Source organism: Natrix helvetica, assembly GCF_964273705.1.
Source record: "Natrix helvetica genome assembly, chromosome: 3".
Classification (NCBI taxonomy): Eukaryota; Metazoa; Chordata; class Lepidosauria; order Squamata; family Natricidae; genus Natrix; species Natrix helvetica.
Window position 1 is genome coordinate 59,796,689 of NC_138549.1, and position 16,232 is coordinate 59,812,920.

Genomic DNA, 16,232 nt, shown 5'->3' on the forward strand with positions numbered 1-16,232 from the left:
AAGCTGTGAAGGAGGCTAGCATGGCGATCCTGAAAAGGACGACAGCTCTGATTACTTCAGGAAAAAAATTCACAGGGTTCTGTTCGAACGCCTCAGCTCTTCCTTTGAAATCATGACTTAGCTGATCCGTTCCTACAGTCCTAGGATCTCACCCTTGTTGCCAATGTTCTGAAGGGAGATCAGAGGGACAGGGCTGAGGCGACACAGATATAATGCAACTCAAGTTTATTAACACAACTAGTACAAGCTAACAGCAGCTCTGAACTGGCAACGAACATGCCACCCATTTGACAGCTCTTTTATACACTGTCTGTCAAATGGACAGCCAATCAGTGTCCTTTGTTTTCCCGCTCTTGCTGTCACGCCTCCAGCCAATCACGAGTGGGCTTATGGCAGCACGTCTATGGAGTCCAGACACAACAGCATCCACGTCGGGGTGTTTTAAAGCAGGTTCAGTTGCAAAAAGTCATTTTAATTTTTCAAATGCTGCTTGGCATTCCATTGTCCACTTCATGGGCCGACTAGGATTTGGCTTCACTTCTCCATTTGACTTTAGGAGATTTGTAATTGGCAAAGCAATACTAGCAAACGAAGGGATGAACTGGTGGTAAAAATGGGCAAACCCTAAAAAAAATTGTAGCTGCTTGCGGGTGTGGGAGGATGGCCATTCCGTGACAGCCCAGACTTTCTCCGGGTTCATTTCAATAACCTCATGAGAAATGCAGAACCCCAAAGAGTCAATTTTTTCCTGGTGAAATTCACACTTAGACAATTTGGCATAAAGTTCAGCAGCCATGAGTTTTTTCAGGACTGAGCGCATGAGTCTCACATGTTCCTCTAAGGTTTCTGTGTAGATGAGGACGTCATTGAGATAAACTAACAACCCTTTATAAAGATGTTCATGCAGCACCTCATTTATCAATTGCATAAAAACTACCAGCGTCCCCTGCATGGGAGTACTCTAAACTGGAAGCAACCCAGAGGGTAGTTGAAGGTGGTCTTCCACTCATCTCCTGCTTTTATTCGGACTCTGTAGTACACTTCACTTAAGTCCAACTTAGTGAAAATTTTCCCCTTGGCCAGATGCGCTAACATGTCCTTCATGAGTGGTAAGGGGTATACATTTTCCACGCAAATGGTGTTAGGGTTCTTATAGTTTACTCATAAGCGAAGAGAGCCATCTTTCTTTTCTTGAAATAACACAGGTGCACATGGTCTAGCTGGCTTGATGAACCACCTCTTTAGGTTTTTATCAATAAAGTTACATAACTCTTCCAGTTCGCGTGGGGTCATCAAGTAAATCTATCGCTTAGGGAGTTTCACCCCGGGGAGGATTTCTATGCTGCAATCAGTAAGGCAATGGGGTGGGAGCTCATCAGAAGCCCTTTCGCTGAATACCTCTCTGAAGTCCCAATATTCCTTGGGGATTTTTTCCTTCCCCTCAATTCTCTTGTGTGTAAACACTGCCAGTTCCTTCTTGGCTCTGGCTATGTAGGAGGTCCCTTCCTCCAATTCACCTGCAGGTTTCACTTCTATAGCCAGGATAATCCAAGTATGAGGGGCCTTCTATCCCAGGGGCAACGATGAAGTTTAAAGACTTTTGGTTCTCAACCGGTTTGATCACAAAATGCCCCTCCCCCCAGCAACTGAGGCATCCAGCTGGCAAAAGGCAATGGGTACTTTCATTGTTCTCAGTCTTAGCCCCATTTTCCCCACCACCTCTGGGCTAATAACACACCTCACACAACCAGAGTCTAAAAAGGCCAGCATCTTTCCCTGGGTGCTAGTTGAGGGTACCCTTAATTCTACTGGGATAGTCATGGGGCCCACATGCAGATTTACCAGTCATTGTCAGAGTTGGTTTTGCTTTCCCCTGAAGTGGCTGGGTTTCCCAACTCCTCCAGGCCTGGAGGAGGGAAATTAATGACTTCCACACCTTTCAGGGCTGTTTCGCAATGTTTCATTGACTGCTTCTTGACCTTTTCCCCTCCAGCTGAGGTAGGTTTAGGGTAGCAATCAGCAACCCGGTGCCCCTCTTTCCCACATCTGAAACATGCCATCGACCTGGGCTTGGTCGTTGGGCCCCCTTTCATTGCTCTAGGGGCCTCCCTCAAAACAGAGGTCTTTTTTTGCTCCAACGCTGCCCCCACGGTGTCGATTTCTGGCTAGGTCAATTTCCACATCCGCAGCCAGCACATACTAGTGCTGAAGGTCTCAGGGAGCCCCTTAATTAACACAGTTCCGGTACATGTCATTGTTAAGGCCATCTTTGTAGCTGTCCATCAGCACTTCCTGGGACCATCCCCGCATGTGTACAGCCAGCTCACGAAACTCCTGAGTATATTCTGTCACCAATCTCTGACCCTGCATTAAGGATTTCACCCTGGTTCTTGCCTTCCGGTCAGCAAGGGGGTCTTCAAAGTGTGCCCTCAGGGCAGTCATAAAACCATCATAATCCATCAGCTGGAGGGAATCATCTTTGTGAAGGGCCACCATCCACTCACCTGTGGTACTCTCCAATGCCAGATACCTCACTTTTGCAGCTTCTGATGCAAAATCTTCCCTATACTCCTGCATGTAGTAACAGACTTGAGCTAAGAAAAATCCCAGCACTTTGGGATCCCTTCCATATTTCACTCCTAGAGGAGGCATCTTTGGAATTCAGCGCCTTCGTGGGGCTGCTCCCACCCTTTGGGGGGGCTGGGCTGCTGCTGCTACCACTGCTGGTGCTGTGGCTGCCTGCCCTAGTTCTGGTCCAGCTCCCAAGGCCAATTCGGGGTTGGTTGGGGCTTCAGCTCCCCCTTAGCCTGCTCGGCTCCTCCAAACGCCAGTACGGTGTGACTTTCACATGTTCTCCGACTCTCCCAGGCTTCACGCAGAAGGTGTAAATCTTGGGTCATTAACAGGTCCTCATTTTCGGCTTCCTGCCACACAGCCTCTGCTTGCTGGCGCCGGGTGGCTGTAACTCCCAGGGGAATCTCCTCTGGAACATCCATCCGTCCCACTCCCAATGACCATCTGGGCAGAACCGGTTTCTCCTCAAGTTTCAGTTCAGCCATCACTCCGTTTCTTCCCAGCCAGAATGAGCCAGGGGAGGAAAGGATCCAGAAGCCCCAGGTGGTCCTGGTCACTGCTTTGATTAGACATGATTTGTGCAATCCCCTCGGAAGCTTTAACTCTGGGATGGGCTTCCATAATAGCACTACAGCATGACATTTCTAATATGCTGCAACCCATGTGCTTCTTCCCACCTGCAAAGATTTGACTTGGAAAAGATATGAATGCAACCTTTGAGTTGTGTGTACAGTGCTTGTTTTAGGATGTGCCAGTTTGAAGTACATCCCTATTGATACATTGAATGTTTTCTGATAATGAAGATTTGAAAATGAGTAGGCCAGAAAGAAAACGTCTCCAATTTATTATGTGTGCAAAGGATATTAATGATTTTTTTTTCTGCATTAGTAATAGCCAGGTTATTGAAAATGGGAGAATCATCTGAATGAATTCTAATCATTTAGAAAGGGTCTAAGATGTTTAGGTTACGATCCTTTGCTGTGCTCACTTCACTTTCAGCCAACCACCACTGCTGACCACAGCTAGCTTTCCTGCTCCGCTGCCCCACTGCCATCGATTCTCTATGTTCAATGGCCCCCCAGACTTCTGCTCCCAGCCCTTTGTCCTGGCCCATTCCCTGAGGCATGGTTTAACCCAGGCATTTCACTCCATGGGACAAGTAGCTGCCATCCAATCAGGTGTCAGATGAGCCTTGCACCCTGTTCAACTCCTGACCTGTGCCACTTCCCTCTCACATGTGCCTGACATCAAGGGAGGGGGCTGAGCAAAGAGCCATGCCTGTTTTAAAGAACCGTCCATGCCAGCTGCCTTGCCTGCTTGGCTCCAGGTCAGTCTTTCAGTTTTCCAGGCAGCCTCCAGAAATCCCTGAAAAATTATTTGGGGGTCGGCCCGCTTGCTTCAGGGTTTTGATTTGGGCTTTGACCTCTTGCCTATGGGCCGTGTCTTCATATCAGGCCCGGAGCAGCTGCACAAACTCATCAGAATCCTCTAGCTCTGGGGCTCCTTCATCATGTAGTTGGGCTATCCAATCTGCCATATCCCCCTCATTCATGCCATCAGCTGACACTATATTTAGATTAGTCTGATATTAGTCCCCATAACGGTCAATGTGGGACCATTATGGGGATCTGTTGAATGTAGCTCTGAACCATGGCGGAGGACCTGCTGGCTGGCCAGGTTGTGGTGCCAGTGCCGATGATGGGGCTGGAGCTGGCATCCACTGGTACTGTACTCACTCCTGACTGGGGTAAAAGTTAACTCTGAAGCCAACAATTCCTCAAAGTTCCATTTCATTAGAGATGTCATATTGGCACACCTGAGAAAACCCAAATCTGAAAGACCCCAGGTTTTCCCCACCCAAAGGAAAGTCAAAGTCCCATCCCCTGCACCCACATGTCCATCACATGGTCCATCAATCCACCATCACAACTGGAGATGTTCACCAGTCACGCCTCTCCAAGTGCAGGCTGAACATCCTTGACTGCCAGAGAAAAGAATGTTGTTATGGCTATATATCTCCACTAACTCCTTGCAACCTCCCTCCCATTTTCCCACACAACTAAATGTTGCAGCCCTGAAAATCCAAAGAAAAATATGGCCTCCGTGGCTGACAAAAGGAGTGACCTGTGGCACCTCGGCCTGGTCCAGGCCAACTGGGCACTGATCTGCAACTTGCTGGCAGCCATCTGAGCCAAACTGTGATCCACCTTAGATCTGTGGTGCTGCCTCGGCCTTTCCCCCTGGGTGGCCCAGAAGGTGGTGAGTACACAGGACTTGGCACCCCTGGGACTGCATTCTGAGCGCTTCCCTTTCATCCAAGATGTCAGCTGTCATGCACTCACCATCACCTGTGTGCATGCCCAGGGGTTGGTGCCCAGACAGTGCCGCCGATCTAAGGCTGGCCACAGTCTGGCCTCAATGGCCACCAACAGGTTGCAGATCAGCCCCACACCTGCACTTGTTGTGGCCCACCAGTGGCCAGCAGAGCTGGCAGCAGATTCAGACAGGATGTTGGGGAGAAACATGGGTCAGTCCTGGACTCTGGGGAAGGCTCTGATGAGGGCTCTGTGTCAGAAGCAGAGAGGGGGCCAGAGCCGTATGCCAGTTATCAGCTGCCTTCAGAGTCAGACATCAGTGAGGCAGACGAGCACCTGGAGCCTGTTCCCAGTGTGTGCATGTTCAGAGTTGCCAGACAAAGAGAACAGCTAAAGAACAGGGGTCAACTTGGGAGTAAGGGCACAGGTGGATGATGAATGGCCCCTCCCAGAGGAAATAAAAGAGAAGCGAAAGGGGAGTGGAGTTTGCAGGAGACAATTAATTCACTTAATTGGTTTACGACTCTCCAAGACTCCTTTGCGGACTCCAAGACTCCTTTGCAGATATCGGCCTGTCAGCTCTCCAAGCCAGATAAGGTCTGTGACTGTAAATCCTCCCTTGAAAGACTTTGCTGTATGTGAATGAGCAGAATTCACAGTAAATTAATAAAAGGGGGTTTTGTCGGGACAAGGAGTTTGCTTCATGCTCTTGGGAAGCCTAGGTCAGAACAGCACGAGCATCTCCATGCCCAAACAGGGGACCTCCAATTTTGCAGGAAAGACTCTCAAGCTGCAACTTTTCCTCTGCTATTCAGTGCTGTTAGTCCTATGTGTGCCTTTCCATAGGCACTCTTTTCTTCCCAATTTTCCCAAAGCTTGAAAGCGCTCTTCATATTTGCAGAGGCATTCTTAATATCCCCAAAGGCACTCTTTCCACTTTGCTCAATTGCAAATCCATTTGGGGAAGCTCCCCTTTTTCACAGAGAAGAAGAGTGCCTCTTGGCAGGCTCCGAATGCTCTTAGCATTTGGGCAAAGTGGAAAGTGTGCCTCTGAGAGTGCACAGGTTTTTATGGGCTAAGCAGGGGGGCATTGGCGGTAGAGAATTGCCAGCAGTGGGGCAGCCGAGGAGGAAAGCTAACTGATTTGGTGACAGTGGTTGGCTGGAAGTGAAGTGAGTGCAGGGAAGGGTCAGAGCCTAAACGTCCCATTCTGTTTAGAAACACCATGATCCCCAAATCTTAACACTAAGTCTTGCATAATACAGTAGTGAAATGACTCCCATTATACCTAGTCAGCACTGACATCTGCCTGATCTGTGCCATCCTATATTCTTTTGTGGCTCTTTCATATTTTTTCAGACCACAGAGATTCAATTTATTTCATAATTATTGTTTTTAGTTTTTATGACAGATTGAGTTATTTGATTGAATTCAACTTACCACATCATTGTAATTCAGCAGTATCAAAACATTAATCACAGTGTTGTAAGTCATTTTCACCTTTTTAAACAGAAATATATTAACACTGTTATTGTCCTTTATTATGATATTATTAATTATGTGAACTGTTTAAAATGATGAATGGTGTGCTGTTGTTTCCATTTAGAAAGAAGTCCCTCTGAGTTCAATTGAATAAGCTCCATTGAAACATGGAATGGCAGCTATAAACACCACCCATCAACAGAAAGGGGCCTTTAAAGGGTTTTTTTTTTAAAAAATGTTTTTTTTTAATATTGTGGTTCTGAAATAAATCTTTCATTTTAGCCATAAAATAACCTACCAAAAATTAAGTTAAAATTATAAACTGAATCATAAAATGGTACTTGGCATAAATGTCATAATGAATATATGCTACATTTCAAATGTTTCTGCCCACATTGGTAGTTTCATCATCCCCACTTGAGGATGATCATAATGGGAATATGAAGTGCAGCAAGTGTGGCAAATCAACGGTTGTTCTTGTGTGTGGAAAAACAATGATTAAGTAAATCAGGGCATTTTCTCTAAAAGTAACTTATTAAAAGAGCCATTTTTCTCATTGAATTTTCTTTACCATGCAATGAAGATTGTTTGTAAATTTCTTCCTTTTTTCATGTATAGAAGTACTGGTGTTTGGAGGTGATGTCTTGAAATTTGCAGGTATGAACTGTGAAAAATAAAAGAGAGCAATTTTATTTTTACACATCAAAAATATTTATCTTATATGTAATAATAATAGAAAGCTATACTTAATGTTGGGGGGGAAATCATTTTTTCTTTTTTCTCTTTTTATATGTGTTAAGCTTTATCTATGAAATAGACTACCTACTTATACGATATAAGAACAATAAGGTATTCAATATATAAGATTTAAATTTAAATTGATTTAAATTGTTAGGTATGATTGTAGTTGGTAACTATCTTATAATATAAAATGGAATAATGATGATGTAATGAATAATGGATATAAATATAGACTGAAATACTTAATGACTACATGGATTGACAAATAACAATGGAGAATTATATTTGGAATTGTGGATGACTGGAAATTCTATGGCTAATGGAAAGTAGAAATGTCTTATATGAAGTAATGAGTTTTTTTTCTTTTTCTTTGATTTAATGCTTATTCTTATTTTTTAGAGAATGGTGATATAATTTTATAAAGACTTATTGTTACCTAGTAGATAATTATGGATGTAAAGAAACAAGGGTTGTTATAAAAGAAAGAATACTAATGGTAATTTGAACACACAATGCTCAATGAAATACTTAACTATGTTTAATGGATAATCAGTGACTTTATTCTTAATTGTAAAAACCACTGCACAAAAACTTGTAACCAAACGACATGTCTGATGAAATTGGGTTTTTTTTTCTTCTCTCCTCCCTGCTCTTGTTCTGTATGTGTTGTCTTGTCTTCTTTAAAGAAAAATAAAAAAAAATTAAAAAAAAATATTTTTCTTTTTTTTGTGTTAGCTTACATCTTATTTCAATACAATGATATTTATAAAATACACTATTTTCCTGTATAATACACAGAAAAAAAGGTGGACTTCTATCATTATTAATTATAGTTTAGGTGCTATGAGCATTAGGATTATTTGGCTTTTTGATTCAAAGTTTAGTATAGCTTTGGAAAATAAGAACATACTGTATATCAAGGTACTGGTAATGCAGTATAATAAAAGATTTGTTTGTAGGCTAAATTATTTTATTTTGAAATTTCCCTGTATTATTATTATTAGGTACATCTCTTGGTATGCGTTCATGTGCATTTTTACATGTTAATAGAAAGAAAAAATAGATGTTTAACAAGTGTAAAATATTAAAAAGTAAGAAAAAAAGGCCAAAAAAGTAAAACAATGGGGAAAAAAGCTTTTAAATTTCTGACTTCCCTTTTTTACATATCTGCTAATTTGCAATATCTGTAGGTATTAGGCCTCCTTAAAAGCCAAACTATAGATAAGGAGAAATAAATTTACCCAAGAATAGTTCCCATACATAAAATATATCATGCACTACAGTAAATTTATTTAAAATTCTATTGTATATGGACTGTATACTGCGAGTTTTGCCATTGCTACATATTCTCCAGGTTTAAATCTAATAAGATATTATCAGAATTGTGTCTTTCTTCCATTACCTAGAAAATTTATTCTTCTTGTTTTAAATATATTTATTATTAAATTATATTATTTCTTGTTTATTTTTGTGAGATTATTTCTAATAAGAAAAGTTATGGTTTCATTTCAAATTTAAATTCCATTTTTTTTCTGCATTGTATCATGTCTTTCCAATTTTGAGGTTGTTTTTACTGGTCTATCACATGTAATAAAGGATAAACATTTGTGGTGGAATAGGATAAAATTTGCTGACTAATAGGTTGAAGATATTTTTGACGTTAGATGCTGTGTGTGGTTTTTTTTTTAAATCTCTCAGTGTGTGTATGTTTTAAAGGAGCAGTTAATGTTTCCTTTTTATTTCTTAGGTGAATTAAAAAGACTTACCAAGCAAAATTGCATAATTTCAGAAAACCAAGTTTTAGATGAATAGAGAGCCATGTGTTCTTGTGTAAGCAGCCTTTTCCAGTGGCGGTATTTAGCCGGTTTGCACCGGTTCACAGGTAGCAATAGCTAACTCTTTGTGCAGTTCGGCAAACTAGCTGAATGTGCCTCACCCCTTCCCCTCCAAGGCCAATCGCTTCCTGACACTTCTTCTTGTAGCTCTGAACACCTGGGCTTTTGAAATCCAGCACTCTTCAGATCAGCTGCTGGGCTCGGCAGCCAGAGAAGAGGCAGGGAGGCCTCACCGCCTCTTCTCCAGCTGCTGACTCCGAGCAGCTGATCTGAAGAGTGCTGGATTTCAAAATCCAAGGAGTTCAATTCTACAAGGAGAAGAAGTGCCAGGAAGCCATCGGCAAGTATCAGAAGATGCTGCTGGAGCTGAAGGGGCTGTTGCTGGCCCAGAAAGACTGAGGATGCTCCTTTGACTGCCTCCTCTGTGAGGACTACTGGCCTGGCCAAACTCTTGGATGAGCAGAGGCAGTTGCTGGACAACATCGAAATCAACTGTTACAACAGCCTGGCAGGTCAGACAGTCACTTTCGGGGATTTTGGCTCTGGGTGGGTGGGAAGGGAATAGAATGGTGAGCGGAAGGCTGGGAAGGAAAGGGAAGTGAAAGGCAGGTGCTTCACTGCTCTCTCTCACTCTCTCTCTCTGGCCAGAGCGCTCCAACTGAGCTTTGCAACTGAAGCTCATCTTGGAGGCCGAGGGCAAAGGCAAGGGCTTTGGAGGTGGAGAGAGATCAGAGATTCTTCTTCTCACTGCAGTTGTTTGCAAATTTGCTAGCCAGATTGATTCACAAAATAGGGATGAGGACAATGACAGATGTAATTTCCTCTCCTTCCCCCTCCCTGCTCCAACCTCTGCCTTTCTGCAATGGGCTTGGAAACCTGTGTTTTCCTGAAATCGGGCACAGGAATTTGCCATCTGCTGCCATGGAATCTGGAGATGCAAAGCATCCCAGATGTGTTTTGAAAGATTCTTTCCAGCCAGAGAAGCAAATAAAGGCTATATTTATTTAGGATGAATTGTTATTCTCAGAGGCATACTTTATAAGTTACTTCTCCCATTTCTCTGGGGTGTATGTGTGTGTGGCGCGCGCATGCTAACAGCTGAAAAGCACATCTGCTGAAGTGCACCTTCCTATATTGCTAAATAACTAGTGCATAATAAATAGATATGCTATGTATGACACTTCAAAGTAAATGGTTGGTTTCCTTGCCCCCAAGGCTTTTGCAAATCCAGTTTGCCTAAAGGGGAAAGGATCAAGAAGTGAAAAAAAGTAATTCTTGCGGCAGATTTCTTCCGGCATAAACTACTATGAATTAGCACCAGTTCATCAGATTTGTGAAGTATTACTCTCGGTAGATAGTGCTACCAATCTCCTCAGCTTCTAATGAATCCACAGGAAATGCTGATTGTGGTTATGATCTTCAGAAGCAGCATAATACAAATTGCTTTAGTATGTTTCAAGAGTTTCGTTTTCCTAGTTGCAATAGCAGGGTAACACAGTTGCCCTTCTAGAATTTGTCCCTAGGGGAAATGGGTGTCCATGTATTCTGTGGGCAATGGTAAAATTAATACACACACATACACACAACTCCAGAGTACTGAGTGCTGTGTGTGTGTGTGTGTGTGTGTGTAAAAGGCAGCACTGATCACTGATCATAGCAGCACAAGAACAGGCACTAAGTACCAGATCCATAAGCAGGGATTTACCACATTAGATAGAACCCAAGAGACACTAGATAGATCAGTGTCTCTCGGCTGAAACATGTGGACTCCCAGAATTCCAAAGCCAGCCACCAAGGAGTTTCCACAGAAGGTCGTGAAGAATAATAGAGCTAAGAATCTGTGGGACTCCATCTGTGGCTGATGGGCAGGCAGGCATTAGATAATCAACCAGCCACTGTAGTAGTAGACAAATTAATAGACAAATTAATAGACCAGAAGAACTCAGGCAGCCAAGAGGCCAGGCAAACGGGTGGGTGAGGTGAGGCGCCCCTCAACGTGACTGACATTGAGTTGGCCATGCCCACCAAGTCATGTGACCATCCAGCCACACCTATCCAGCTAGTTATTAGGGTAGAGAACTGGTTGTTAAATTATTTGAATTCCACCACTGGCCTTTTCCCATTTGAATGTTTCTCCCCAAATTGTGTTTATGTCAGGCCTGTAGTCATATTCCCTTTTGGATCTTTATCTTGCCACACTTTCTATTATTCTACTCTGTGTTTCTATTATGGGAAAATGGGAGGGGGGTGGTATGGAGTTAAATGCTATGTAGCCAAAATAAAATTCCTTTCTAGAATCCAAGGTCATCTTTTGTCTCTACATCTCTGCACCTGACCAGAACTGGATGGGTGGAACTGTCAACATGACAGTGGAAGATTAGACCATGTGATGGACTTATGGGTGTGGGGGCAAGATCCTGAACTTTCAACTGGGTGGGGAAAACCAGGAAGCTTTCATATTCGGGTTTTCCCAGAAATGGGAAAACTCTCTTAATGAATTGGAACTTTGAGCAATACTTTGCCTTGGACTCTGATTTAATTTTGGATGCTATTTGGAACCCTGACATTAACCCAAATCTTCCTTAAAATACTTCATCAGCTATCCCAGGATTGGGAAGCTATTAGGGCTACTGAGTCCAGTACTGACCCAACCCTGGGCAGTGCAAAATTTCAGTAAAGATGGAGGAAGAAAAGAAAGCTGCAGAGAAGACCAGAGATGACGGATTGCCTATCTATGTCGAGACCATTTATGTGCCTTCTAAAGCTGTAGTCAAGCGGCAGAGACCACAGGAAGGGAGTGCCAGCTGGGGGCCAGACACAAGGACCTGACTCCTAGGCCTCCCTCAGAGATGGAGTTAGCTCCACAAGATGAAGCCTTAGGATTTATCACCTCTAAGGAATTTCTGCTGGAGAGACAGCGGGTGCCAGGGAAACTCCAACACATGACTGGAGGAGGTCAGAGCAGACACCGGCTAGCAGATCTGATGAATGGAGATCCCATCCACCGTCACGCAGTCATTCTCTGACAGGCCTCCCAGACCAATTTGGATGGCTAAACGTGAATGGAATCAATCCGCTCTTAGCTAAGGACCATCTAAGTGGACCCTGGCCCAGCCCATGTTCTCCTTCCCTAGCAGAGACTCTGCAATGCACTGGAGTGGAGATCTTGGCTCCTTCCACACAGTGACCAGCGAGTCGACCCAATCCCTTGCCACTGGAGCAAAGCCAACTTCAATGTCCCTACCTCCCGGAGCGCAGATGGGCCCTCCACCAAAATAGAGAATTCAATCCAGCCAGCAGAAAGGGCCCTGTGGCACATCTCCCCTTAGCCAGCCACCAATGTTTGGGCTGCAACCTGTGAATCAAGCACCACTGGGGTGGGCTTTCTTCCTGGGTCATGGATGGGCCCAATACCAATGGGCACCTGCCCCTCCTCAGCAGATGACGTCATTTCAGATAACTGGCCCAGGCAGCCCCAGGGACTCAGACCCCCACCGGTTCCAGCCCCACCAGCCTTTTGCCCAACCTCTGCCACTGGGAGTGGCTTAACAAGGGGTCCTACCACCCCAAGCAGCCAGCCAACTGCCCTCTCAAATTCAACCATCAGCCCTGCCAGCTCCCCAACCCCCATGGTTCTGGGCAATGTGGATTCCTAAATTGAGTCTGGGTGTACATTGATCAAGTTGGAACACAATACCCTTCTGACAGAGAATTGATTCAAGAAATAGCAGAGAGGATGAATGAGGGGGAGGCTGCACAGTAGATAGCAGAGCTCCACGAGGAGGAGGCTCCTGAGCTAGAAGATGCAACTGGGTTCATTCAACTGATGTGCACCTGATTTAGTGATGTGGCCCAACATGTGGAAGCAGAAGAGTAGATCCAGGGATTGCAACAGTCTGCTCGTCCCATGAAAGAGTTTGTTTGGAGTTCAGGAGAATGGCTGGAAGACTAAGAGAGTGGCCAGAAAGACTCCTGGTCCACACATTCAAAAATGCCTTAGATTCTGAACTGAGACAAGCCTGCAGCATAATGGGGGTCCTAGAATGAATCTCCAGAATTGGTACACCACTGCAATAATACTGGACCATGATTTTCACCCTCATCGAAAGCCTGTGGCAGGAAAACCTGCTAGAAGGCCTTTGGGCCACCAAACACAGACGCAGAGAGCTGAGAAGTTCCACCCCCTTCCCTCGGGGGGGGGGGCAATAAAATTCTACTGATGCGGTCAGCTTGGCCACAGAGCATCAAAATGCCTGGCTCCAGCCCCAGTCCCACAAGCACACGCACCACTCACCAGCACGACAAAGAAAAAAACCCAAAATCCACCAGAAAAGAGTTGTCTGGTACAACAACCTGAGAAGCATAATCCCCAACTTAAGAAGACAGAGAGTCCGACCATTGGGGAAGCCCCTTCCACCTCAGAGGAGGAGGAGGAGAATACTGAAGATGACCCAATGGTGAGTGCACCCATCTGCCCCTTTACCATCAAATCCAAACTCCAAGTGCCAGAAATGGGGGTTGAAGGGGAGGTTGGGGCAATCGTGGACACAGGCTGCACCCTATGCTTAATCAGCATGTCTATTGTGGAGCAACTAGGCATAGACACAAGACCCCTAGCCCATCCCATTCAGTTTGAGCAGGTGGATGGAACACTAATTGGGGGGGGGAGCCATGCAAATTACTGAATTGGTAAAGTTACAGATAGGCTGCCACTATGAATTCCTCAGATTCATTGCGGGCTTCAAGAATGCAAGAATCAATTATCTTGGGGCTTGCAGGGCTGGACAAGTGGGCACCTACAATAAAGTGGGAGGACAGCATTAGGATATTGATTATCGGCTTTGGGCCGCTACCACCAGTGGAGCCAAAGTGCCACCGGGGGATGATTGGACCCAATAACCCAGACTGCCCAGAACCTGCAGCACCTGCAGCAGATGCAAAACTCCTAGGGATCCAACAAGTACCAAAAGACTACTGGGATTTGGCGGGGGTGTTCAGTGAGGAAGAATGTAACTAACTTCCCCCTCATCAGCCCACAGATTGCCCAATAGAACTCATAACTGGGGCTACCCTTCCAAAACCAAAAATGTACTCCATGACTCCCAAGGAGATGGTTGAATTGAGGAAGTACATCGACATCAATTTGAAGTGGGGCTTTATTGAACCAGCGAAGTCGAAAGTAGTGACTCCAGTGCTCTTCAGAGAAAAGAAAGATGGCAGGGTTCATCTCTGTATTGATCTGTGAGGTTTGAACACCGTATGGGTGAAGAACACCTATCCCCTCCACCTCATGAAAGATATGTTGAACCACTTGGCTAAAGACAAGGTGTTCACCAAGCTGGAATTGATAGAGATGTATTACCGCATACGAATCACAGAGGGAGATGAATAGAAGACTGCCTTTAACTGCCCCCTTGGCAGCTTTCAATTCAAAGTCATGCCATTTGGGCTACAAGGAGCACCCGCAGTCTTCATGCAGTACATAAATGAGGTGCTACATGAGCACCTGTACCACGGAGTGCTCGTTTATTTCAATGGCATCTTGGTCTTCTCTGAAATCCTGGAAGAACAATGAAGCTAGTATGGCAAGTCCTGGAAAAACTTCTAGCCACCAAGCTATATGCAAAGTTATTGAAGTGTGAGTTCCATAAAACCTCACTAGATTACCTTGGCTATCACATCTCCAATGAGGGGATAAAGATGGATCCAGGAAAAGTGAAAGCTGTGTTAGACTGGAAATCTCCAAGTACTCGCAGACAGCTACAGAGCTTTCTTGGATTTGCCAATTTCTACAGGCAGTTCATTCCAGCTTTCATGGAGATTGCCCTCCCATTGACTGAACTATTAAAAATGGGGCCTTCCCTGACAAAGCCAAAAGCAAACCAACCCCTAAAGTGGACAATGGACTGTCAAAAAGCATTCAAGAAATTAAAACGGCTCTTTGCCCAAGAGCCCATACTGCAATACCCTGACCCAGAACAGCAATTCATAATCCAAATGAATGCCAGTGATGTAGTGATAGTGGCAGTGCTACTGCAAAAGAATAAAGAAGGGCACCTCTTGCCTTGCGCTTACATCTCCAAAAAACTCACCACTACTGAAAGGAGGTGGGCCATTTGGGAGAAAGAAGCGTATGCAATCAGGTGGTCCCTGCTCACTTGGAGACATTTCCTGGAAGGGGAGAATGTGCTGTTCGAGGTCTGGACCAACCATAAAAACCTCGAAGCTCTCAAAACCCATCGAAGACTGTCCCCAAAGCAAGTTTGCTGGGCACAATACTTACAAAGGTTCACATCCGCAAAGAAATTTGCAAAAATGTTTGTGAAACACATTTACCACCTACATGGAGTGTCCAGGAGACTTGGAGTGTCCAGGAGGCCTTTCAGACCCTGGAGTTCAGTTCACTGCCAAATTCTGGAGAGAGTTCCTGAGCTCCATTGGGTCCACACAAGAACTGAGCTCAGCATTTCATCCAAGTACGAACAGAGCAACGGAAAGGGCCAATGCGATAGTGGAACAATACATCCAGTGTTATGTGGACTATCAGCAAGACAACTGGTCAGACTTGCTACCCTTTGCCGAAGTGGCGTATAACAATGTGGTCCACAGCAGCACTGGATTAACTCCTTTCCAAATTACCAGTGGCATGGAATTTGTTCCCATGCCTGAGCTGTTTAGGGAACCTCCCGCCTCCATGTCTCTGCTTGAATGGATGGAAAGAAATGATGGGAAAATATGAAGAAAGCTCTAGCAGAAGTGGCAGAAGCATACAAGAAGCAAGCTAACAAACATCACTTGCTCCAACCCCTCTTTCATGTGGGGGACAAAGTTTTCGTATCTGCAAAATACATAAGATTAAGACTGCCTAGCAAGAAATTTGGCCCAAAATTTCTAGGTCCATTCCCAATAGTGAAGATAATTAACCCAGTTACAGTTCAACTCAGTCTACCTAGAATTCTAGGGAAAAATTACCCAGTATTTCATTGTAGCTTATTGAAGCCAGTAATTGGGTCCAGCATAAGACCATCCACACAGCCTCCCCCCCTCCTGTAGTGATAGAAGGGGAAATACATTATGAGATGAACATTTTTTAGACTCCAGGCTGTATAGGGGTTGCTTACAATAGGGGTACCCTGGGAAGGGGAGAGCTGACGTCACGACGACATGACATGCAATCTTGGTGCTCCAAGATCGCAGTCGAATTTCTGCTGCTGGATGATCCATTTGGACCTAAACCATCCCACAGAGATGGTGATTGAGAAGGGCACCTCCTGCTGATCTCAGG

At 44.7% G+C, this 16,232-nt stretch overlaps 1 protein-coding gene across 1 annotated transcript in view; it reads left to right on the forward strand.

Moving 5' to 3' along the window:
• ADCY10 (adenylate cyclase 10) overlaps positions 1-16,232 on the forward strand; it is a 219,639-nt gene that overhangs the window by 5,676 nt on the left and 197,731 nt on the right. Inside the window, exon 3 of the mRNA XM_081946448.1 lies at positions 6,990-7,028. Coding sequence (XP_081802574.1) covers positions 6,990-7,028 — 39 coding nt within the window. The remainder of the gene's footprint in view (positions 1-6,989; positions 7,029-16,232) is intronic.